Source organism: Podarcis pityusensis, assembly GCF_964106645.2.
Source record: "Podarcis pityusensis genome assembly, chromosome: 2".
In the NCBI taxonomy this organism is placed as follows: Eukaryota; Metazoa; Chordata; class Lepidosauria; order Squamata; family Lacertidae; genus Podarcis; species Podarcis pityusensis.
In genome coordinates this window covers 21,015,610-21,039,674 of record NC_138029.1, presented here as the reverse complement: position 1 = coordinate 21,039,674, position 24,065 = coordinate 21,015,610, and the positions used below count along the sequence as shown (strand labels likewise).

General features: G+C 44.9%; 1 protein-coding gene across 11 annotated transcripts in view; it reads right to left on the bottom strand.

Moving 5' to 3' along the window:
- RHBDL3 (rhomboid like 3) overlaps positions 1-24,065 on the bottom strand; it is a 133,758-nt gene that overhangs the window by 24,906 nt on the left and 84,787 nt on the right. For all 11 annotated transcript variants that reach the window (XM_080994785.1, XM_080994778.1, XM_080994783.1 and 8 more), the window contains one exon: positions 402-626. In XM_080994785.1, the coding sequence (XP_080850911.1) occupies positions 402-626 (225 nt within the window). The remainder of the gene's footprint in view (positions 1-401; positions 627-24,065) is intronic.

Genomic DNA, 24,065 nt, shown 5'->3' with positions numbered 1-24,065 from the left:
ATCCCCTTCTTTGGCTGGTAAGGGGTGCTACTCTATGTGCTTCAACATGTGGTAAGCCAGCTGTGCTGTGTCGTTGGACCCTCCTACTCATTCTGCTGAGTGGGGCCTGGACACCTTCCCTAACGTCCTACCATTGATGTGCTGCCCACCCCTACAAGCAGGGCTTTGCACCAGCTGAAGCTGGAAATCTCCTCTTACATGTGAGATTTCTAGGGCATGATCTTTGCCATCAAGGAAGAGCCCCCAGCAACCTTAGAAGATAAAAGGCCCTCCTGGCACAGTTAGCACCCAGGAGCAACCTTCAGGTTACTCACGGACCTAGTTAGCAAGGATGTGACCCCCACCTGGAACAGGCAAACACACTTCCCCGGAATCTCTTTGCTAGCTTGGCAGATACTTGCCTCTACAATGGTGATGGCAATCATGAACCAAGGTGGGGGGCAGCAGGTGTAGCTGTCGTAATACCACTTCCGATCGATCTCACGCGGCAGAGTCTCATACGCAACGTGGCGGATCAGCCGCTGGGAAAGGCTCAGTCCCGTCTCCTCCAGCAGGGCCTTGCTGCACAGCCTCCGGTTCCCCTGCAAGATGGCTTGGCGAAAGCTGTTGGACCTTTTGTTACTCATCTGGAAGAGAAGATCAAAGGAAAGGATGGGGAGGGGGAATGAACAAGATGAAATCAAGTACAGTGGTGCCTCGCAAGACGAAATGAATTCGTTCTGCGAGGTTTTTCGTCTTGCGAACTTTTCGTCTTGCGAAGCACGGTTAGTGGGACATTCCCGCGCTCTCCGGCCCGAGAGCGACGGTGGGGGCGCCGTCAGGCCCGCGGCTGCCTCGGCTGCCTTCTAGCCGCTCCCTTGGCTAGTGGTTTCATGAGGGCAGGGAAACCTGCAGAGAGTGCAGCAAATGCGCCTTCCCCCTCCCGCCGCCGCCGCAGCAGGCCCGGGTTGGCCAATGAAGAGGGATGCACCGGCAGAGCAGCTGAGCTGGTGCAATTCTCTGTGCCTCAACACCACCACCGCCCCCTGCCTCCACTCCTGCAAGGAGCTGCTGCAATGGAAGAGCTGCACAGGAGCGCATGCACTCCCGTCTGCTGCGGGGGCTCCGCACAGAGGCATTGCAGCTAGATCGGATTCTGCCACGTCAGCCAATAGTGGCCGCCAACCTGATCTCAACTTGGTGCTGGTCCGCGCCGTTCTCCTGAGCCACCGACTACCTCGAATTGAGGTCATCGACTTCCAACCTCAGAGAGGCATTCTGAATCACGTGCTCGCTAATGGACTGCTTCCCTCCCTCAGGGACATGACAATGGATTCAGTAGACTGGTGGATACTGGGGGGTGGGGGTGGGGATAGGTGGAGAATGACTTAATCCATAGCAGCAGCACATTTCAGGGGGGGAAAGGCTGATCGAAGAAGGCTGATCGCCGAAGAATCAATCCTTTTGAATTCTGGTGCTGGAGGAGACTCTTGAGAGTCCCATGGACTGCAAGAAGATCAAACCTATCCATTCTGAAGGAAATCAGCCCTGAGTGCTCACTGGAAGGACAGATCCTGAAGCTAAGGAAACAAACTTGCAAGACGTTTTCATCTTGCGAAGCAAGCCCATAGGGAAATTCGTCTTGCGAAGCAACTCAAAAAACGAAAAACTCTTTCGTCTTGCGAGTTTTTCGTCTTGCGAGGTATCACTGTAATGGCTTGGTGGTTAGACTGAATGGGGTGATATCGTATATTAGCTGTACTCCGAGCAGACCCACTGAAATCAATTATTTCATAAGTTAATTTCAATATGTCTACTCTGACTATGAACGTAGTTGGATATCACTCAGGGAATTAAGTCGGCTTGGCAAACGAGGGCATGAAAAAAATGCCAAGATGGAGAAGTTTAGCAGATTTAGGTAAAATGAACCCAGATCTGGGTACCTTGCAGCCCTTTCTACTTGTATCAAGCTCTAGGTCAAAAGAACAATAACTGGCTCTCATTCCACAAAGAATTACCCCCGAATTAACACAAAACAAACGTGCTAAATGTATCAAGTGGGTTCTACTCTGCTGAAAATCTCATGTAGGATAGCCATTACCATTTCTTTTCAGAAAGTGGTCGTTAAAATTGGTTGTTAGAAGACTAATTTTTGGTGCCTCCAAACAAGAAACATCCCATATGCTCTTATTCAAAAAGACACTTCTGTGCAAAATAACAACATTTGATCTATTAATCAGAGCAGGATATATAAAAGGCCTGATTGGCAAGCTCTACTCCTTCATTGAGAAATGTGGGCAGTGTTTTTGTGTTTTTTTTGCAAGAAAGCAAGTGTGGGAAGAGATATGTGGTGCAGTATGCCAGGTAATGACTGGAATGGAATTTAGTCAAATATTCAGCCTTAGCTGATACTACCAAATCTGCAGGAAAACTTGTACAAGTTTTGTTTCAGTGGTACTTAACAGCATAACATGCATACACTTCAATGCGGAGTGGCTATTGGAGATGACAATTTGCTCATACTGACTTTTAACATGCTATTTGGACATACTTGCTTATTATAGGGATGGGAACATGTGGCTTTCTGGATGTTGTTGGACTGCAACTCCCACCAGGCTCAGCCAGCATGGCCAACAGTGAGAGATGCCAGGAGCTGTGCTTCAGCAATAGCTGGAGAACCATGGGATTCCCTGTCCCTGTTCTATACAGAATGACCGGGGCGAAAGTTATTGATTTACCATATTTTTCGCCCTATAGGACGCACTTTTCCCCCTCCAAAAATGAAGAGGAAATGTGTGTGCGTCCTATGGGGCGAATGCAGGCTTTCGCTGAAGCCTGGAGAGCGAGAGGCATCGGTGTGCACCGACCCCTCTCGCTCTCCAGGCTTCAGGAAGCTATCCGCAAGCCTTGCAAGCCCGGGGGGAGTTCCTGTGGGCTTGCAAGGCTTGCGGGCAGCAGCCTGCAGCCCGAAGCATGGGGCGCCCTCCGGAGGACGCCCCGTGCTTTGCGCAGGTGTCCGCAAGCCTTGCGCGCCCGGGAGGAGTTCCTGCGGGCTCACAAGGCTTGCGGGCAGCAGCCTGCAGCCCGAAGCACGGGGCGCCCTCCAGAGGACGCCCCGTGCTTCGCGCAGGTGTCCGCAAGCCTTGCGCGCTTGGGGGGGAGTTCCCACGGGTTCACAAGGCTTGCGGGCAGTCGCCTACAGCCCGAAGCATGGGGTGCCCTCCAGAGGATGCCCCGTGCTTCGCGCAGGTGTCCGCAAGCCTTGCGCGCCTGGGGGGAGGTCCCGCTGGGCTTGCAAAGCTTGCGGATAGCAGCCTGTTCTGGGGGCTGGGGTCAGGGGAAGCTCGGGGTTCTCCCGCCCCAGCCCCACGGCTGGGGGGGGATTTTTTTTAATTCACCCCCCCCCAAACGAGGTGCGTCCTATGGGCCAGTGCGCCCTATAGGGCGAAAAATACGGTAATTGAAGAAATTAGTGGATGCATCACAGGACTGTTTATTTGAAAGGAACTGTCAACAATAACCATCTCAAATTAATAGTAAGTATTTGTTGGAAGCCACCCAGAGCGGCTGGGGCAACCCAGTCAGATGGGCAGAAGACGAAGCAGAAGAAGAAGCAGCAGCAACAAAAATGGGCTTTCCTTTGTAGTAGAAAAATGACATTACTATCTGATTAATTTAAAGGAATCTGTACAATTGCACTCATCTCATACTTGAAACAAAATAAAAAAAATCCTTCTAGTAGCACCTTAGAGACCAACTAAGTTTGTTATTGGTATGAGCTTTCGTGTGCATGCACACTTCTTCAGATACCTTCTACAGATACAGTGGTGCCTCGCAAGACGAAATTTATCCGTTCCACGAGTCTCTTCGTCTTGCGGTTTTTTTGTCTTGCGAAGCACGGCTATTAGCGGCTATTAACAGCTTAGCGGCTATTAACGGCTTAGCGGCTATTAACGGCTTAGCGGCTTTAAGAAAAAGGAAACAAACTCGCAAGAACTCGCAAGACGTTTCGTCTTGCGAAGCAAGCCCATAGGGAAATTCGTCTTGCGGAACGACTCAAAAAACGGAAAACTCTTTCGTCTAGCTAGTTTTTCGTCTTGCGAGGTACCACTGTACCTTCTTCAGAAAACTGAAGAAGTGTGCATGCACACGAAAGCTCATACCAATAACAAACTTAGTTGGTCTCTAAGGTGCTACTAGAAGGATTTTTTTTATTTTGTTTGGACTATGGCAGACCAACACGGTTACCTACCTGTAACTTTACTTACTTAAACGAGCACCCCCAATTTTAGTTTATTAAGTAGTTCTTGCTCTTAACTAGAACTGGGCAATATCTGGATTTCAGCATTGTGATATAAATCCAACTAAATATCGCAACATACTGATATATCACAATGTGTGAAATAAGGATGGAGACATGCAAAGGCATTGGCTGGCTTCACGGTTTTTCCTGCATCGTGATTTCTGCATAGCATACACACACATCATGATTTGTGATATATTGCCAGGTCAAAAATTATGAAACCAGTATCACAATATGCTGGTTTTGGATTCTTTTTCGCTAAGCCCTAACTGCCCTAACACACATCATGATTTGTGATATATCGCTAGGTCAAAAACTATGAAAGCAATATAATGATATGGACTTCAAAGCAGTTTTCGGAGATATATCAAAATAAATATACTCATAATGAATGGAAACAATGCATTCCAGCTTAAGATATATAGAGGGCTGTCCCGAGTTAATCACACAACAGCAATGGACTGTATAATGTGTTTACAACCCTAATCTGCTGCATGCTTGTCATAATAGTTAATGCTGCTTTGGTTGACAAATACCGGTTAACACAAGTATTAGAAATGTCTCCCACAAGAGAGGAGAATTTGACTCGTATTTAACTTTGTAACGCTGTGAATTCTCCAGTGATAAACTGCTGACAGTAAACTGGGCGCAGACCCTGGCTCCAGCATGATTACAACCTCTTGTTTTGGCATATGCCCCCTAGTATTCATACATTCCTCCATAATGAAGTGCAGCAAGTATGCGGGATGCTCCAACAACACACGCTGTGAAAGCTCTTGTGCAATTGCCAAAACCCCTGCCAAGAGCCCTTTACTCCAATCCACTACAACAGTTTCGTTGACATCTGCTTGTACATAGCTGCCAGGCCTCACTCAGTGTGAAAAATGAAGCACAAAAGCATTAGAACCCCTGCCCTTCTTTTTTCCTTGGCTCATGGCCTCAGCATATCCTAGCCCAAACCTTCTGCTTTTCAGACATACAATAGATACAGTGGTACCTTGGTTCTCAAACGCCTTGGTACTCAACAACTTGGAACTAGAACACTGAAAACCTGGACGTAAGTGTTCCGGTTTGCAAACTTTTTCGGAAGCCAAACATACTCTGTTTTGAGTGCCACACTTCTGTTTCAAGTGTTACGCTGAGGTCTGTCTGCTTTTGCTATATATTTTGCATTTTTGTGGCTCTTTTTTGTTTTTGTGACTGTGTGGAACCCAGTTCAGATACTGATTGACTGACTGTGTGACTGCAGCAAATTGTTTATTGCTTTCAGTTTATGGATCATGTTAAAATGCTGTTTTAGGGGTTGTTTTTAAATGTCTGGAACAGATCAATCCATTTTGCATTACTTTCTATGGGAAAGCGTGCCTTGGTTTTGGAACACTTTGGTTTTGGAACTGACTTCTGGAACGGATAAAGTGAAAGCAATAATCATTGCACTGTACTATAAAATAAATAAGACAGTATTGTAGATGATAAAAATTAAAATTATTATTATTTTCTTACCTGCACTGATGACAGTCATTGTTTGGATGGGGAGCTTTTATCCATTTCTGCAGTCACACAATCAATCAATCAATCAATCAATCAGTAGCTGAACTGGGTTCCACACAGTCACACACAAAAAACCAACAACCCAAAAAAGCCTCAAAAACAAAAACGCAAAATAAATAGCAAAAACAAAAGAGCCAAACTTAATCCATTTGACATCTGAAATGTTTGAAAACCAAGGCACAGCTTCTGATTGGTGCAGATGCCCCAGAAACAATAGTCGACAGCCGCATCGGATGTTCGGCTTCCAAAAAATGTTCAAAAACCAGAACACTTACTTCCGGGTTTTCAGCGTTTGAGAACCAAGGTACTGCTGTATAGGACTTTACTGAATTGGCTGCTTCCATAAATTGTTATTTATGGAAGTCCACACGCACCCCACAAGCAGAGTTTCTGTGACTTTTTCAGCTACACAAAAGCAGAAATACAGCACAATGAAGCCCCTCTACTCTCCCTCAATCGCTGTATCTGCACGGCAGGAAAAGATGTGCCTGATTATTATTGAGCAGCTGTTAGAAGTATGAAAACCCAGCCAAAAAACACTGGTAATGCTAAAGGAGAATGCTGGACTAACTAGATCCACCACTGAGCTTCTTCACAAAAGCAGGAATGCCAGAGTGTCCCCGAGTGCCCCAGACACTCTCTTCCAGGGAACACGCATGAATTGGAAGCAGAAAGCTTGCTATGCAGACATTTTCCTGCTTTCAGGTGCAGGACTGTAAATCACGATACCTGAGCAGCCTTTTCTTTAAAGCCGCAAATAAGGGTCATGAATTTTTCCAAATTGCTGCATGGCAGTAGCAATATATCCCAGCGAAGAGCACAGGAGACCCATGATTGTCACAGCCATACAGTTTCATAGCTTTCTTCACAATAGAGTACAGTTCAAATAAAACCCTGTTCCATTTAGAAATGGCATATGTAAAGAAAAAGAAGAAAAGTGTTTGCCTTACAAGAACATAAAGAGTCATTCTGGATCAGTCTGGCATCCTGTTCTCACAAAGGCTAACCAGATGCCCATGGGAAATTTGCAAGAAGAACTGTTTGGTTTGGACTGCTGGGTGGCATGAAAACATTTCTCCCCACTTTAAACCAATAGCAGACTACAAACAACTAACTGTTAAAAAGGAGCAACAAGGCTTAAATGGCGGAATACCATAGCAAACATATTCAAAGCTGGTTCTGCAATGATCCCTGTTAGCCACTGTTTGTGACTGGGTCCTGGGGTTTGAGATTTGCAGTTACCACTCCCTTAGGCTCAGAACTTCTTAGTAATTGGATAAATACAGCAAGGAGAGCAATAATGAAGATGTGTATCTTTCGGGTCAAGGGTGCTCAAATTACTGCAGTACTGTCCCTCAGCCTCCTTAAGTCGAGGGTTGTACCACCCATGTTCCAAGAGACGATTGAGAGGCACCTCCAAGGTATAATGAAGTATTGAAATAGCATCAAGCGTGTTCCACAAGCTTCAAGGACAGCTTCACAGTTTTCACCTTCCAGGCAAGAGACGGAGGATTAAAACAGGTAACTGTAGGTACATACATGCATGTAATCAAAATAAGAAAAGAAACACATATTGACTAACTAAACATACCCATATAGGTAAAGGTACCCCTGACCATTAGGTCCAGTCGCACACAACTCTGGGGTTGCGGCGCTCATTTCGCTCTATAGGCCAAGGGAGCTGGCGTTTGTCCATAGACAGCTTCCGGGTCATGTGGCGAACCAGAGCAGGGCACGGAAACGCTGTTTAGCTTCCCGCTGGAGTGGTACCTATTTATCTACTTTCACTTTGACATGCTTTCGAACTGCTAGGTGGGCAGGAGCTGGGACCAAGCAACGGAAGCTCACTCCGTTCGGGGATTCGAACCGCTGACCTTCTGATCGGCAAGCCCTAGGCTCTGTGGTTTAGACCACAGCGCCACCTGTGTCCCTAAAAAACATACCCATATATAGGTGGGCAAATACACATTTGTCCTTGAGACAGCTGGTTAGTAGAGTTTCCCACATGAATCAGGTATTTGGGTTTTAATGACTGTGTTAGTAAGCCCATGAACCTAGAGAAGGAAACTCTTTATGGGGCTTGATGAAAAGACCTAATTTTCAAGATTCAAGCCTTAACCATGACAAGTGAAGATTATCTGTCTCCCAAAGAGTAATTGTGAAACATATGGAGCAGAAACTGGCAAATTGTCTGCCAGCCATGAATGAGGCAGTCAATGCAGTGCTCTCCATACATTGCTGGACTACAATTCCCATCATCCTACACCATTAGTCATGTTGGCAGGGGCTGACAGAAGTTGCAGTTCAGCAACATCTGGAGAATACCATGTTGGTATCCCTAGACTGGAATTACAGACCAGATAGTTCTGGATATTACTGTACCCATAAGTCTTCTGTTTATAACAGTCATGACTCATGAGCAAGAGGGAAGCATAGGCTGCAACTCCTGGAGCCCAGCTGGTGCCAAATGTATTGTTCTGCTTTCCTTTGGACCACATCAAGTGAGACCGAGAGGGGAGTCTTGTCATCTGGGCAGCTCAGAGAGAGACCCCATACAAACTGCCTAGGCTTGCGTCTTGGAGAGGTCGCTTTGGGTGCTGTGATTCTCCAGTAGTTTGACTCTTTTTTTCAGGGAGTCACATATATTTTTATAAAGATTTCTTAGTTTACAAAAGTATGTGCAATGTCTCTTTTTCCAAGTTACATTTTCTACAGATCAGTTTCATTTGTTGAGACATTAGTGTTACAGTAGGAAGAAAAGGGGGAAAGAGGTGGAGAGGGGCATGTTGAGTGGGGTGGGGTCGGGTGGCACTGCTGCTATTCTACTTAGTGTATGTGTGGGGGGTTTTGTCAGCATCACTTGTGTGGGAAACTGACATAGGGATAAATAGAAGAAGACGCCTTCACCCCAATATGGTTACACTTTATCACATACATAGCCCAACAAGACAACAACAAGCACTCACCAACAGCATACAAATCAACCTGGCTAACCTGATCCAAACACACCCACACACCCAACTCACACATAAAAACAAATTTCACTACAGCCAATCAAAGACAACCAACCACACCCTAGGCCAACCCCAACCTCTCTCACCACCAAAGGAATACAAGCGAACAGTAGTTTGACGTCTTGAGACATACGGGTACCAATGGCTGCAGAAGAAGACACTGGCCCTTCAACAGAACAGGAGGTAGCACTCAAGGGGTGGGGTTTCCAGTCAATGACAGACTGGAACTGATCTAAATCTCAGCCAGTTCCTCCAGGATCTCACTGAGACAACAGGGATGGCTGGATTCAGCTGCAGAAGCACTGTCCTTGGTGCTGAATTCACTCCTTTGGTCTCCCATCCAGATGCCTTTGCCTTGGAAACCAGGAACCTTTGACTTCCCCTTACTTGAGCTATCGTCCCTCCTCAGTGGTGGGCATCCTTATGGCTCACAACAGCCCCCTCCCAACCCAGAAAAAAACCTTTACATTTTCGCTATCTATTTTGAAGCAATTTAAAAATGAACAAGCAACCCAATCAGATTTGAATGTGATGACACTGAGGGCATACAACGTTCTTTCATTGCCCTCATTCTGAATAGCAGAGTAGAAGAAGGAATACATCCCCACTGTCAAGGCAACCAAGCTAAGGTCCCAGGTTCTTGTGCCCTGCAGCAAGCAATCAGTCTGGTTTCCCCTATACAGTGGTACCTCGGGTTAAGTACTTAACTCATTCTGGAGGTCCGTTCTTAACCTGAAACTGTTGTTAACCTGAAGCACCACTTTAGCTAATGGGGCCTCCTGCTGCTGCCGCGCCGCCGGAGCACGATTTCTGTTCTCATCCTGAAGCAAAGTTCTTAATCCGAGGTACTATTTCTGGGTTAGTGGAGTCTGTAACCTGAAGCGTATGTAACCCGAGGTACCACTGTAATGGGGACATGATTCCTTTACCCCTTGACTTCTCCACTATGGGCAAATACTGTTGCCTTTTTTGCAGCACCTGGTGAAAGATCATTGAAGGGGGAGCACATTTATTTTCATTTTTGTTCCTTTTAAAAAAAAATATATAGAATTTACCTTCCTCAAGTAATCCAGCTATTATATAAATAAAAATATATGTTGATTTTTACACACAAGTAAAAAAAGGAGAACAATTCTCAAGTGTTGTATGAAAAGTGTTGTATGAAGACAACACCTCCCACTGCAGCTCAACCCTCACTTACACCAGAGTGGGAAGCTCTCCTGCACAAACCTTACTGAAATTAACAGTGTCCTCACACATCTCTTCATTTTATAAGGCTTAAGTAAGAGAACCATGCCCATGGATTGCGTCCCACCAAGGAAATCAGATCTGTCCATCTCTCACTTGTTTGTCTTAATTGGATTCAAAATATGTTCACCTTGGCTCATGGTGGGACCACCTCCACAAAAAAAGCACACTCACTTCCGTAAATAAGAACAATGAAGATGTACCCATGTCCCACAAATATGTCTACAGAGAAGGGATTGGTAACTTGTGGCCATCTAGACCAGGATGATTCAACTTTTCATATGAAGTTGGCCACAAGACAGGTTCTCCATTGCTTCTACAGAATGTCAGCCACCTTTATTTGATCCATCTCAAGGAAAGGTACTAAGTGGCGTGATCACATACTAAAAATAATGCATAAAAACTAAATACTTTTATTCTAATTTGGATAGAAGCTGGGGTGAGATGTGGAAGATGAATTGATCCATAAGAGAGGAAGAGTTGTACCATCAAAATTACTCCTAAACCCTGCTGTTCGCAGCATGGTTACCAGCATGCAGCAGAATCAAGTTATGATTATTATTATTTATATACAGAAACCCAAATAAGCAGAAGATGCTCTGTGAAGAAGTAGGAATTGAAGGCATGCAAGAGGTGATATCTGTTCAGCGAGGCAAGCAGCAAATGAAACCTTTCTGTTCACAACACCTATCTGCGCTTACGTTCCATTAATTTTACGAGGGCCTGAATATTAGTTGCTTTTGATCACATCTGGGTGATAAAAATGCCAAGAGCCATTTAAACTGGTAATCTTACAAAAGCAGTAAATGTTGGCATTAGGAGATGAAATTAAAACCCTTAGGGAACACACTGACAGTTCTCCAGAGAGGACATGTCGCATAATGACCTAACTTCATCCGAAACAAGCAACAACAGCAACAAAATAATATTCCTTGCTTCTTACGTATTAAGAACATTCACAGTCCACCTCTTTCAGTTTCCCAAACGACTTTAAACTTCAAAAAGTTACATGTTTAAAATTTTGTTTCAGAATATCAAGATGATCAAGGGTCTGGAAACCAAGCCATATGAGAAAATGTTGAAGGAGCTGGGCATGTTTAGCCTGGAAAAGAGGAAACTGAGAGGAGATATGATAGCCATCTTCATATATCTTAAGGGCTGTCACGTGGAAGAGGGAACAAGCTTGTTTTCTCCTGCTCTGGAGGGTAGGACTCGAGGCAATGGCTTCAAGTTACAAGAAAGGAAACTCCCACTAAACATCAGGAAGAACTTTCTGACAGCAAAAGCTGTTTGACGATGGAACCGTCTCCCTTGGGAGGTTGCCTCTCTTTCCTTGGAGGTTTTTAAGCAGTGGCCATCTGTCACAGATGCTTTAGCTGAGATTCCTGCATTGCAGGGGGTTGGACTAAATGACTCTTGGGGTTCCTTCTAACTCTAACTCTTGTAATGAGGACTCCTAGATGTTTTTTCCTTAAGCAATGGACACAGGCCTGCTGCTTCAAACATGTACGTTTCTTAGAATGCAGATCAGTGTAGAAAAGAAGTCTGTGAAATTTGCATGCTGAAGATGCCCACTTTCTCCAGTACAGGGACACTAAGGGTGTAGCCGTTGACATGACTGTTTAAAGCAGCCCTCAGCAAATAAGCAGAACTTGGAGAATAATTCTGTCCTAAAAGAACAGGTAAGCAGCAAAAGCAGTTGCGTGTCGAGACCACGCTGCCACCCCCCGTTGGAAAACAACTCACACAAGGACACAGATATTAGGTTTATGTTATTGGGCAAATTTGGCCACAACTTTATTGAATTACAGAATGTGAGCGGTATTGGCTTAGGCATTGATTGGACCCGACTATATCTGACTCCTGCCCGCTGTGCAGGAAGTCCGGTAAGGGGAAACAACCGGGTAGGGGGAGCCCTGTCGATGCAAACCAACTCGAGCTCCTTCTGGTGTTCCCATCAGGGTCGTGTCAAGGCCCTAGCCCCCAACCGGGCTTCGGACAAGATCAACGGCCCTGGCCACACACCCCGCCCAGCAGATTGGCTGGCCAGCTGGGCTCTGATGCAGCCGGGATCCCCAGGCAACGGAGGACAAAGTCCCCCGCCCCTGGTGGGGAGTGGGTGACCACGTGGTCCACCGCAACTCCTCCCCACTGGGAAGTGGAGCGGATTTCTACACAAGAAACCCATACCAATTCCACAGTCATGTCTTCTACTAAAGAAACCTAGGATGCATAATTTGATGAGGGTGCCGAGAGATCTGCAAGAGTTCTTTAGCACCAGTTTCCAGGTCAGGAGTAGCGGTTTGTGTGTGTGTGTGTGTGTGTGTTGGAAAGGCGGGGGAGTAATAAAAACATACCTGAAATTTCATCTTTCTTCTCGGCCTTTTAAGAGGCAGGGAACTGAAAAACTGGAATATTAATTTTCTTAGCTTAACTTGTGTATTTTCTGGCATCTCTCACATTTTGTGATATGATAATAGTGCTACATAGGGCTGAAGCTGATGCAACATGGGAGACTTGCAATTGGCTCTATTTTGGCCCTCGGTTTCTGAACTGTCTTGTATTTTTGTCTTGATTTATGGGAATGCTTTCATGCTCACAGCCCCTGGCTAAATGCAGGAAAGAAAGTCTGAATCTGTTGTGTGGCTTTGCTTGCTTAGCTCTTGGAGCTATAAGGTTCTGCAACTGCTGTGGGCTTCTGGTTTTAAATGTAGTCTATTTGTGGGATCAAGGTCAGATACGTTATTTATGTACGAGGCAACACCTTTTTGTTTTCTGCTTAATATACATTCCACCTTATATTCAAACCTAAAAAAAACCCCAATACAGATATCCAAACAGTATGGTGATCACACACACAAAGATTCCTGCAGGATCAGACCAAAGGCCCAACTCTTTTCTGTTCTGTTCTCATAAATTTGTATACATTCTGCCTCTTGTACTGGAGGTAGTACCAGCCATTATGACTAGTTGCTATGAATAGCCTTATCCTTTGTGAATTTGTCCGAACCCTTTTCAAGCCATCCACGATGCACAGCAGTAGCAAATTTCACAGCCTAACTAGGAACCTGTGTGAAGGAGCATTTCCTTTTGTCTGCCTTGACTCTTCCAATATTCCATTCCACTGGATGGCCCTGGGCTCTAACATTATGGGAGAAAAATCTCTCTCTGCCCACTACGCCCACAGGACACATAATGTTCTTCACCTCTATCAGACCACCTCCTTATTCACCTTTCTTCTAAACTCTCATCATAGGGGAGTGCGGAAGCATTGCGGCATTTGCTGGCGCCTGGGGCATGTGTGTACATGCACACACGCCAGGTGGGTCACAGAGGGCTCAGGGAGCCCACCATGCCATTCCAGCCCTTGCCACCAGTGCCAAGTAGGAAAATCACACTGTCTGCCCACAGGACCTGACACGCTGATGTGGCCCTTGGCAAGCAAATCACGGGGTGGCCAATCAGCAAGGCGGCAGGGGATGAGGTGGCAAGGCCAAGCCAGGCTCTGGGGCTCAGAGACCCCCAGGAGCAGGCAGGGCAGGGATCCCTGCATGTGGGTACGTGGTTTGTGCCCTCTTGGAATTATGTGCCTGGGGCTACGGGCCCCCCTGTCCTGCAATGCTACACCCCTGGGGGAGTTGCTCCAGCCCCTTGATCATTTTTGTGGAATCTTTTCCAGCTCTACAATATCCTTTTTGTGAGCAGAAGTGAACACAACAATCCAAAGACAGTTGCACCCGAAAAGATGTGTACAGTGGTACCTCAGGTTAAGTACTTAATTCGTTCTGGAGGTCCGTTCTTAACCTGAAACTGTTCTTAACCTGAAGCACCACTAGCTAATGGGGCCTCCCGCTGCTGCCGCGTGATTTCTGTTCTCATCCTGAAGCAAAGTTCTTAACCCGAGGTACCATGGGTTAGCAGAGTCTGTAACCTGAAGCGTATGTAACCTGAGGTACCACTGTATATACCACTGTAATGATCATGGCAGTTTTATTTTCCTATAGATCCCTAACATGGAATTTGCCTCCCCCCCCCCACAGCAGCCACATGCAGGGTCAACAGTTATATTGAGCTATCTATCTACTGTAATACCTAGATCTCTTTCCTGTTCAGTGACCACCAATTCAAAAACACGTGGTTAGGATGTTTTTTGCCCCTGTGTGTAACACTTTGCACTTGCTTACCTTAAACTTTATTTGCTATTTTAATGTCCATTCACCCACTTGGGAGAGATTATTTTCAAGCGCCTCACAATCTTTTAGTTTTTACTACTCTCAGCAATTTGGTGACATCAGCAAACATGGTCACCACACTTCTCATCAGTGTTGTTTTTCTAGAAAAAGAGGTACAGTCGTACCTTGGTTCTTTAATGTCTTGGTACTCGTACGTTTTGGCTCCCAAACGCTGCAAACCCGGAAGTAAGCTTATGAAAGTTTTTCAGAAGCCGAATGTCTGATGCAGTTTCCACTTGACTGCAGGAAACTCCTGCAGCCAATCAGAAGCCATGCTTTGGTTTTCGAATGGTTTCGGGAGTCAAATGGACTTCCGGAACGGATTACATTTGAGAACCAAGGTACGACTGTACTGGAACTCACCATGAACACCTCCCTTGTTCTCTTATAATGGCAATGGAACCCACCTGAGAGGTGCCAGAACTGAGTTCTGGCTGAAAAAAGTTCTGCTTCTCACCGATATTCATGTGTGTGAGAGAGCATTTAAATGTGTGTGCATTTAAATAAATATATATGTACAAGTATGTCCCTTATTTTGCCTAAGCTCAAAAGAAGTTTGTCTTCCTTCTCATATGCTAACATAATTGGTTAACATAGACATAACTGCATAATTATAAATTTTATGTTCATGTGTGGGGTTTTTGAGTGGGAGAAGATCAGATATGCTCATTCGGCTCACGCTTATGACTGCAGATTGGAGTATTTGCTTCTCCTCCAGCTCAGAACCTCTCTCGAAGTCTGCAGCATGACTGTTCGTTTTACTCATTTTAAAGCATTAGAATTGGGCATGGTGATGAAATGTTGTTAACTTAGGTGTTGATAGGAAAACAGCGGCGGTGGATTTTAGCCGTTTATTTTCACCCTTTCAATTAAAATGCTTAAAGCTCCAGAGGTCAACACTGCACAAATTCTAGACATAATAAAAAAAATCCTTCCAGTAGCACCTTTAAGACCAACTAAGTTAGTTCTTGGTATGAGCTTTCGTGTGCAAGCACACTTCTTCAGATACACTGAAACAGAAGTTGCCAGATCCTTCTATATAGTGAGAAGGTGGGGAGGGGTATTACTCAGAAGGGTGGTGGGAATGGGAGATTGGCAGATAGCTGAGATGAGCCTGCTGACGACTCTTAACGACTGTAATAGGTCTTACAGGAAAAGGCAAGGGGTGAGAAGGTGAGAAATGGCTTAGTCATGTATAATGGGATAAGAATCCAATGTCTTTGTTCAAACCAGGTCTCTCCATGGTTTTAAGTTTGGTAATGAGTTGCAATTCAGCAGCTTCTCTTTCCAGTCTATTTCTGAAATTCCTTTGTAGTAAAACATTATACATGACTAAGCCATTTCTCACCTTCTCACCCCTTGCCTTTTCCTGTAAGACCTATTACAGTCGTTAAGAGTCGTCAGCAGGCTCATCTCAGCTATCTGCCAATCTCCCATTCCCACCACCCTTCTGAGTAATACCCCTCCCCACCTTCTCACTATATAGAAGGATCTGGCAACTTCTGTTTCAGTGTATCTGAAGAAGTGTGCTTGCACACGAAAGCTCATACCAAGAACTAACTTAGTTGGTCTTAAAGGTGCTACTGGAAGGATTTTTTTTATTTTGACTATGGCAGACCAACACGGCTACCTATCTGTAACTGGAACCATGGAAGGCACCACATTGAGCCGCATGAAATGGAAGTCCATCAACCTCACCAAGAAACTTGCACAGGTACAGACTGATATCTTCTTTCTTACTAAATGCAAGAACCTGGACATTATACCCAAGGGTCTTAGAATTAAGAACCCTCTACAATCCACGTATCCCACTGAATATGCAAGAAAACTATGCAACACTTTCTCTAAGAAGCTGCTCAAACATCTGATCAGCGTTCTCTACTCTAAACAGAAGCTAATAAAGGAGGAACTCCTTGTATTAGACAACTCTATCAGGAACCACCAAGCTTGGCAAGAGTTCCAAAAGGAAAAACAAAACATTTACCACTCTCAACTGGAGCTACTGAAAAAACAGAAAAACAAGAAACTCTCTAACCTTTCCAACCTACAGGCTACTAATCAAAACAAGATCAACAATATTGTCAATCTCTCACAGCAAGCACTCAGCCCAGCCGAGGAATCAGTCCTTTCACGTGGACTGTCATTCTGCCCTGCCAAATCCCCACACATGATTCAGTTCTACGGGGACTTGGAAGCATTTTTCCGCCGTTTACGCCTGAAGGAGTATTTTCAACACACACAACAACAAGACAAATCAGAACAAACAACAACTTCACAACACAACACCTCTCAACCCACTGGAGAACAACAACCACCCTCCCAACAGAACACTGACCACCAACTACCTCCAAAAAAGTGTTACACAAAAAGGGACTCCACATGGACCCCTCCTGATGGACGCAATACCACACTGGACTTGTACATTGACTGCTTCCGCCACAGAATCCAAACAGATGTGACCAGAAAACACCATCGCTTACAACAAAATCTAAACCATGCTGAAAGGAGAGCCATAGATAATCTCAGAAACAACCCAGACATTATAATTAAAGAAGCAGACAAAGGTGGAGCTGTCGTCATCATGAACAAAACTGACTACATTCAGGAGGCTCACAGACAACTTTCCAATACCGCCTTTTACACAAAATTGGACTCAGACCCCACACAAGAATACAAGAAAGAACTGAACAAGATTGTTAAGGAGCTACCCCCACACATCCAAGAACAGATCCTCACCAACACACCAACAGAACCTCGACCAGGAACTTTCTATCTTCTACCTAAAATACACAAACCAGGAAATCCAGGATGCCCCATCATTTCAGGTATTGGCACTATTACAGTGGGTGTCTCCGGTTATATGGACTCTGTTCTGAAACCATATGCCATCAGTGCTCCCAGCTATGTACATGACACCACAGATTTTCTGAGGAAAATACAATCTTTAAATAATCTTCCCAACAATACTATACTAGCTACTATGGATGTGGAATCTCTGTATACCAACATCCCACACAACGATGGTTTACAAGCTATAAGGAACACCATTTCAGATAAAACCACAGCGGACCTTGCCACCAAACTCTGCCAATTTGTCCTTACCCACAACAACTTCAAATTCGGTGATGACCTGTTCCTTCAGATCAGCGGCACAGCAATGGGCACCCGCATGGCCCCACAGTATGCCAACATCTTCATGGCAGATTTAGAACAACGTTTCCTAAACTCCTACCCACTCAAACCTCTCTTGTACCTGCGATACATTGACGATATTTTTATCATCTGGACACATGGTCAACAGACCCTGGACACCTTTCACCAGAAATTTAATGATTTTCACCCCACAATCAACCTTACAATGAATCAATCTATGCAAGAAATACATTTTTTGGACACTACTATAAAAATACAGGATGGGCGCATAGACACCACCTTATATCGTAAACCAACTGATCGACAAACATATCTACATGCCTCTAGCTACCATCCCAAACATACCAAACAGTCCATTGTATATAGCCAGGCACTACGTTACAGCCGCATCTGTTCCAATTCTACAGACAGAGACTCTCACCTAAGAGATCTACAGCAAACCTTTTCAGAACTAAAATACCCAGCAGATGAAGTTAGACAACAGATCAACAGAGCCAGACTTATACCCAGAGAGAACTTGCTGCAAGACAGACCCAAAAAAGAAAATAACAGAACACCTCTAGTCATCACATACAGCTCCCAAGTTAAAACAGTACAACGCATCATCAGAGATCTACAACCTCTCCTGGACAATGACAGTTCTCTTTCTCAAGCTCTGGGAGGAAGACCTTTCATTGCCTACAGACAGCCACCCAATCTTAAACAACTCCTAACCCACAATAATACTACAACCAGACTTAACACGGACACTGGCACCAGAGCCTGCAATAAACCCAGATGCCAACTTTGCTGCCACATACACCCGGACAACACCATTACTGGCCCCAACAACATCACATACCATCTCGGGACTATTCAATTGCTCATCATCTAACATTGTGTATGGCATCAAATGCCAACAGTGTCCTTCAGCTCTCTATATTGGACAAACAGGCCAAACCTTACGCCAAAGAATAAATGGACATAAATCTGACATCAAGAATCACAAAACAGAGAAACCAGTAGGAGAACACTTCAATCTCCCAGGACATTCTATACAAGATCTCAAAGTAGCTGTTTTACTACAAAGGAATTTCAGAAATAGACTGGAAAGAGAAGCTGCTGAATTGCAACTCATTACCAAACTTAAAACCATGGAGAGACCTGGTTTGAACAAAGACATTGGATTCTTATCCCATTATACATGACTAAGCCATTTCTCACCTTCTCACCCCTTGCCTTTTCCTGTAAGACCTATTACAGTCGTTAAGAGTCGTCAGCAGGCTCATCTCAGCTATCTGCCAATCTCCCATTCCCACCACCCTTCTGAGTAATACCCCTCCCCACCTTCTCACTATATAGAAGGATCTGGCAACTTCTGTTTCAGTGTATCTGAAGAAGTGTGCTTGCACACGAAAGCTCATACCAAGAACTAACTTAGTTGGTCTTAAAGGTGCTACTGGAAGGATTTTTTTTTATTTTGACTATGGCAGACCAACACGGCTACCTATCTGTAACTAAATTCTAGACATGTTTTAGTTCCCATTCTAGTTCACCTCTGTATCACCTGTATACATAACCAGTATAGTAAAGGTAAAGGGACCCCTGACCATTAGGTCCAGTCGTGACCGACTCTGGGGTTGCGGCACTCATCTCGTTCTACAGGCTGAGGGAGACGGCGTTTGTCCACAGACAGCTTCCGGGTCATGTGGCCAGCATGAGTAAGCCGCTTCTGGCGAACCAGAGCAGTGCACGGAAACGCCGTTTACCTTCCCACCAAAGCGGTACCTATTTATCTACTTGCACTTTGACATGCTTTCAAACTGCTAGGTTGGCAGGAGAAGGGACCGAGCAACGGGAGCTCACCCCGTTGCGGGGATTCGAACCGCCGACCTTCTGATCAGCAAGTCCTAGGCTCTGTGGTTTAACCCACAGCGCTACCTGCGTCCCAATACATAACCAGTATACAAAGGCACAATTGAATCACAATTAACCTGAGTGCATATCGTAAAGCTTCTAATCTCGAAACTGCATAACCTCCGCAGAGCCTCTTTCCTCATTACAGATATTTTAGGTGTCATGTATTCAGAAATGTGACAACCAGGTTATTTGAAAACACATATATCACACAGGTCTATTTGTCAGAAGCCGAGATTGGCTGCAGGCAGCACCCTGCCAAACCCGGATTTGTTACTGCGTCATGTGTGAAAAGACCTTACAAACCCCAGGCAACATTAGCTTACTATCACTGCCTATAAAGTATCATCTGTTCTCTGCTACACCTAACCAGAAAGGCTCCCATATGGACACAATTCGCTTCTTTGATTTCTGCAGTGGTATAGTATTATTCTTTACGAATCGAGTATGTAACCTCGAACTGAAAGAACAGAGAGTCCATTGTAGGCTGGCATGTTCAATAGTTCAGGTCCAAAATACAATTAGGGGCCACCCTGCTCTTCTCCCCCCATGCAGTTGATCTGTGGCTTCTTTAATAAGCAGGTTATTAAAGCTGGAGGCAGAAGTACAAAAAAAGGGGGGGGGGGAGAGAGAGCTAACGGGAGAAAATATATTCAGAGTCATTAAAGACTTGTTCTCTCCAAAGTGGTTTAATGGAATATTCAGCAAGCAAAGAAAAGAAGCAGACTTGGGTTATTTGCTAATGACACATGATGCACTCTCCCAAAGCACATTCATGCCTGATCTGAAGAAGATACAGTGGTACCTCGGGTTAAGTACTTAATTCGTTCCGGAGGTCCGTTCTTAACCTGCAACTGTTGTTAACCTGAAGCACCACTTTAGCTAATGGGGCCTGCTGCTGCTGGAGCACGATTTCTGTTCTCATCCTGAAGCAAAGTTCTTAACCTGAAGCACTATTTCTGGGTTAGCGGAGTCTGTAACCTGAAGCATATGTAACCCGAGGTACCACTGTACTTATAAATCAGGGGTGTGGAACCTGGTTGCCATCCAAATGTTGGTGGATTGCAGCTTCCATCATCCCTTAACCACTGGACACACTGGTTGGGTTTTGATTGAGAGTTAGAACTCAACAATATCTGGAGGGCAACAAGTTCTCCATTCCTGGTAGAAATGCCATGCAACCACTACAATATGCACGTCTACCAGAGTTAAATGTGCTTACTAGATCGTTCTTAAGTATTTTTCCAAACTCGTCAATGATGGAATGATCATTGCCGCACGTGACTTCTTAGCCAAATGGCTTTGACTTGCAAGAGCCTTTAGACTGCAATGTGAGAACAAGCCCTATGATATGGACTAGGAAGGGGAAGCGATATTCAGGTAAGCCAGGTTCTGAAAATGTCATTAGTAGTAATTATACCTATGAATAGGCCTGCTGCCCTAAACAAGGATTCATAAATGTTATATTGTTTTCATTATTATTTATTAATTAAATTTTAATGCCACCCTATACCCATAGATCTCAGGGTGGTTCACAAATGTTGGCTGGGTTTGACAGCTAACCATTGATTTTAGTAGCCACTGAGGCTTAGCTTTGACATCACCTGTTTTATTTTTATTTTTTAAATCATTTTTTATTGGTTTTTACACATATTTTCCAGCATATCATCCTTTTAAACTTCATTTCAAAATCTTTGGCTATCGCGGCCTAAGACTTCCTTCACCCTCAACTGATGGTTTTCTAAAATCCTTTCTAATTATGCATTTTGTTACTACAGTTATTGCTATAGATTCAAATCTTAATACCTCTTCTTAATTCTCTTCACAATAATTTATATATTACTCCTTACAAAACTTATTTTAACCTTACAAGTGATGTTAATTGGTTACAGTTACTTTCCAAATACAGTAGTAACTCTGGTTACGTACGTAATTTGTTCCGGAGGTCCGTTCTGAACCTGAAACTGTTTTTAACCTGAAGCACCACTTTAGCTAATGGGCCTCCCGCTGCTGCCGCCGCGCCACCACCACACGATTTCCGTTCTTATCCTGAAGCAAAGTTCTTAACCCGAGGTACTATTTCTGGGTTAGTGGAGTCTGTAACCTGAAGCGTATGTAACCCGAGGTACCACTGTACATCAAAAGCTTCTTCCATTCCTTTAGGAAAGTCTTGTCCGGCTGGTTCTGAAGATATCACCTGTTTTAAAGAGGTGAGGTGGCACTGTCCTTTTGTTCCTTTTGCCCAGAGAGGTTTTTTAAAAACAACACCACCACCACATGGCAGTGGCGTAGCGTGGGTTGTCAGCACCCGGGGCAAGGCAAGTAATTTGCGCCCCCTAACCCGTGGATTTTAGCAGGGGGCAGAGAGCTGTGAGTGCGAGCGCGCCCCCCCCCCGATGTTGCGCCCGGTGCGGCCGGCCCCCCCTGCACCCCCCACGCTACGCCACTGCCACATGGGAAGATCAAGAGGCTCTGTAGATGAGTGTGTTTGCAGCAACCCTTTCCCTTCAACAAATGACACATGGACACAATACAAACACGCAATACAGCCAGGAAAAGATGCTAAAGGCTGGGCCTTAATTAGCCGTGGCCTCCAAAAGCTTGGGGAAATACTTCTGTCTCTAATGGGTGGTGAGAGCTCATGAGAGCTGTACCTTTCCACACCTTAAGGGGAGGGAATTCCACAACAGGGGTGTCACAAAAGAGAAGGTCCTACTCTGGGTTCCCACATGTCAGGCAAGGTTCACCAGCGGGACCATAAGCAAAGGCCCCCGCCTCCCCCCTGCCAATCACAGACTCATAATGCAATTCATAAAAATTACTTTTCTTGTTACATTTGCAAAGCTATGCCCTGCAATTCTAAGATGGTGTGATGCTTAAAGCACCGTACGCCCTAGGAATCTCATTTGCTTAAAATAAATAAATAAGATATTGCAGATGAAGACTGTGCTCCACAACCAATATGAGTCCAGATTTCATATTCAGAAAGGAGTTTTTAATAATAAAAAAGTTTCTCATACATATATAATTAAAATGTCTATTCTAACTGACATTTCACTTATCAAAGTTCCAGCTTTCTAAGTGATTTGAAACAGCTGAGCAATCATGATGGAGGATGAAAATTTCATTGCCAAGTTCCACTTTAATAAGCATAATGATGAGTTGCCAGACTATTTCGCTTGGGAAGACACCCTGCATGAACCCCACTTCAGATGGCCTGGAGCTGATAAGCAACTTCAGATGGCAACTCATAGGTCTAGTGAGACTCTTGCCCCGTCAAGAAATAGCTTGTTCCCTGTAAGATGAAGAACTCATGTTCTTCATGTTAGAAATGGCATACTACACTCATACCTCATCAGTAGAGTGCATGCTTTGCATTCAAAATGTCCCAGGTTCAGTCCTTAGCCTCTGTGGGGTTGGTTCAGACTCCTGGCTGAAACCCCAAAGAGCCACTGCCTTTGTAGAGTAGACAACATGGAGCTAGAGGGGCCGATAGTCTCAACTGGTACAAAGTAGTTGCCTGGGTTCCTAGATGGGACCAATGGGAAACATGTTGACAATAAAACATTGTATTGGTAGGGTGTCAGGGATTGGCAGAGCTCCAATGGCTGTGCAATGGAGGGAGAGGACCAGGAGAACCACCAAGGAGAAGGGGTCAATGATTTATGGTGTTTGGCTCTGGTCACAAGGCAGAAACCAGGCCAGGGAGTGGAGGAAGAGCCAGGGCAGTCCAAGACAGGAGGGAGATGTGCAGGATGTGGTAGAGGAAGAAGGGACGATTCGGGTGTGGGACAGTAGATTCAGTAGATTCCCCACCTCCCCCCACCACACTGGAGAACGTCTAGTCTAGGACTACAATTCCCATCATTCCCTAGCTAACAGGACTAGTGGTCAGGGGTGATGGGAATTGTAGTCCCAAACATCTGGAGGGCCGGAGTTTGCCTATGCCTGGTCTAGAACCTAGAGTCACTGCAGGTTAACCTGGCCAAAGCCTTTCCCCGCTTGATGCTCTGTTTTTATCTCTCCAGTGCAACTCAACACTTCTCCCAACCCACAGCAAAGGAAGTGCTCAGCCACATTCATAGAACCATTAACTTAAAAGTGCCCTGACACATCTATACCTCCACTCCAGGCAACTATAATTAGTACATGGAACAGCTACCAGTAAGTGAGACTGCTCAAGCGCTCACATGCTTAAAATTAAGTACTTTCTTGGACTTCCGCCAAAGCGTTCCTTCCCCTTGCCAAATACACGCTCACCTCGAAAAACAAGATTCTTCCATCCTTTCAGAACCTTAGTTTTCAATATTTATTCCAACATTTAATCCCAGAAGAGAATGCAGAAGATTCTGAGTGCCTTCCTAGATTTTATTTTATTAGAGGGGGGCGGGAGAGAGGGCAATATACCAGGCTTGCGGGTGGTAGAGAATTGTGGCCGCATCTGGGAGAGGAACAGGTGAGGAAGCAAGGACGCATAGATCATGTTGAATTGGTCAAAGTCAAGCCAGGAGATCACCAATTGAGCACATTGGTCAGTGCTGGTCTATGGGTCAAGCAATAAACTGATATGAGAAGTCCAATCTGATACACACTCCAAGTGTCCCTATTTTCCAGGGACAGTCTCATATTTACAGAAGCCATGCTGGTTTCTGATTTGATCCCTGAATGTCCCACTGTTCCTTAGGATGT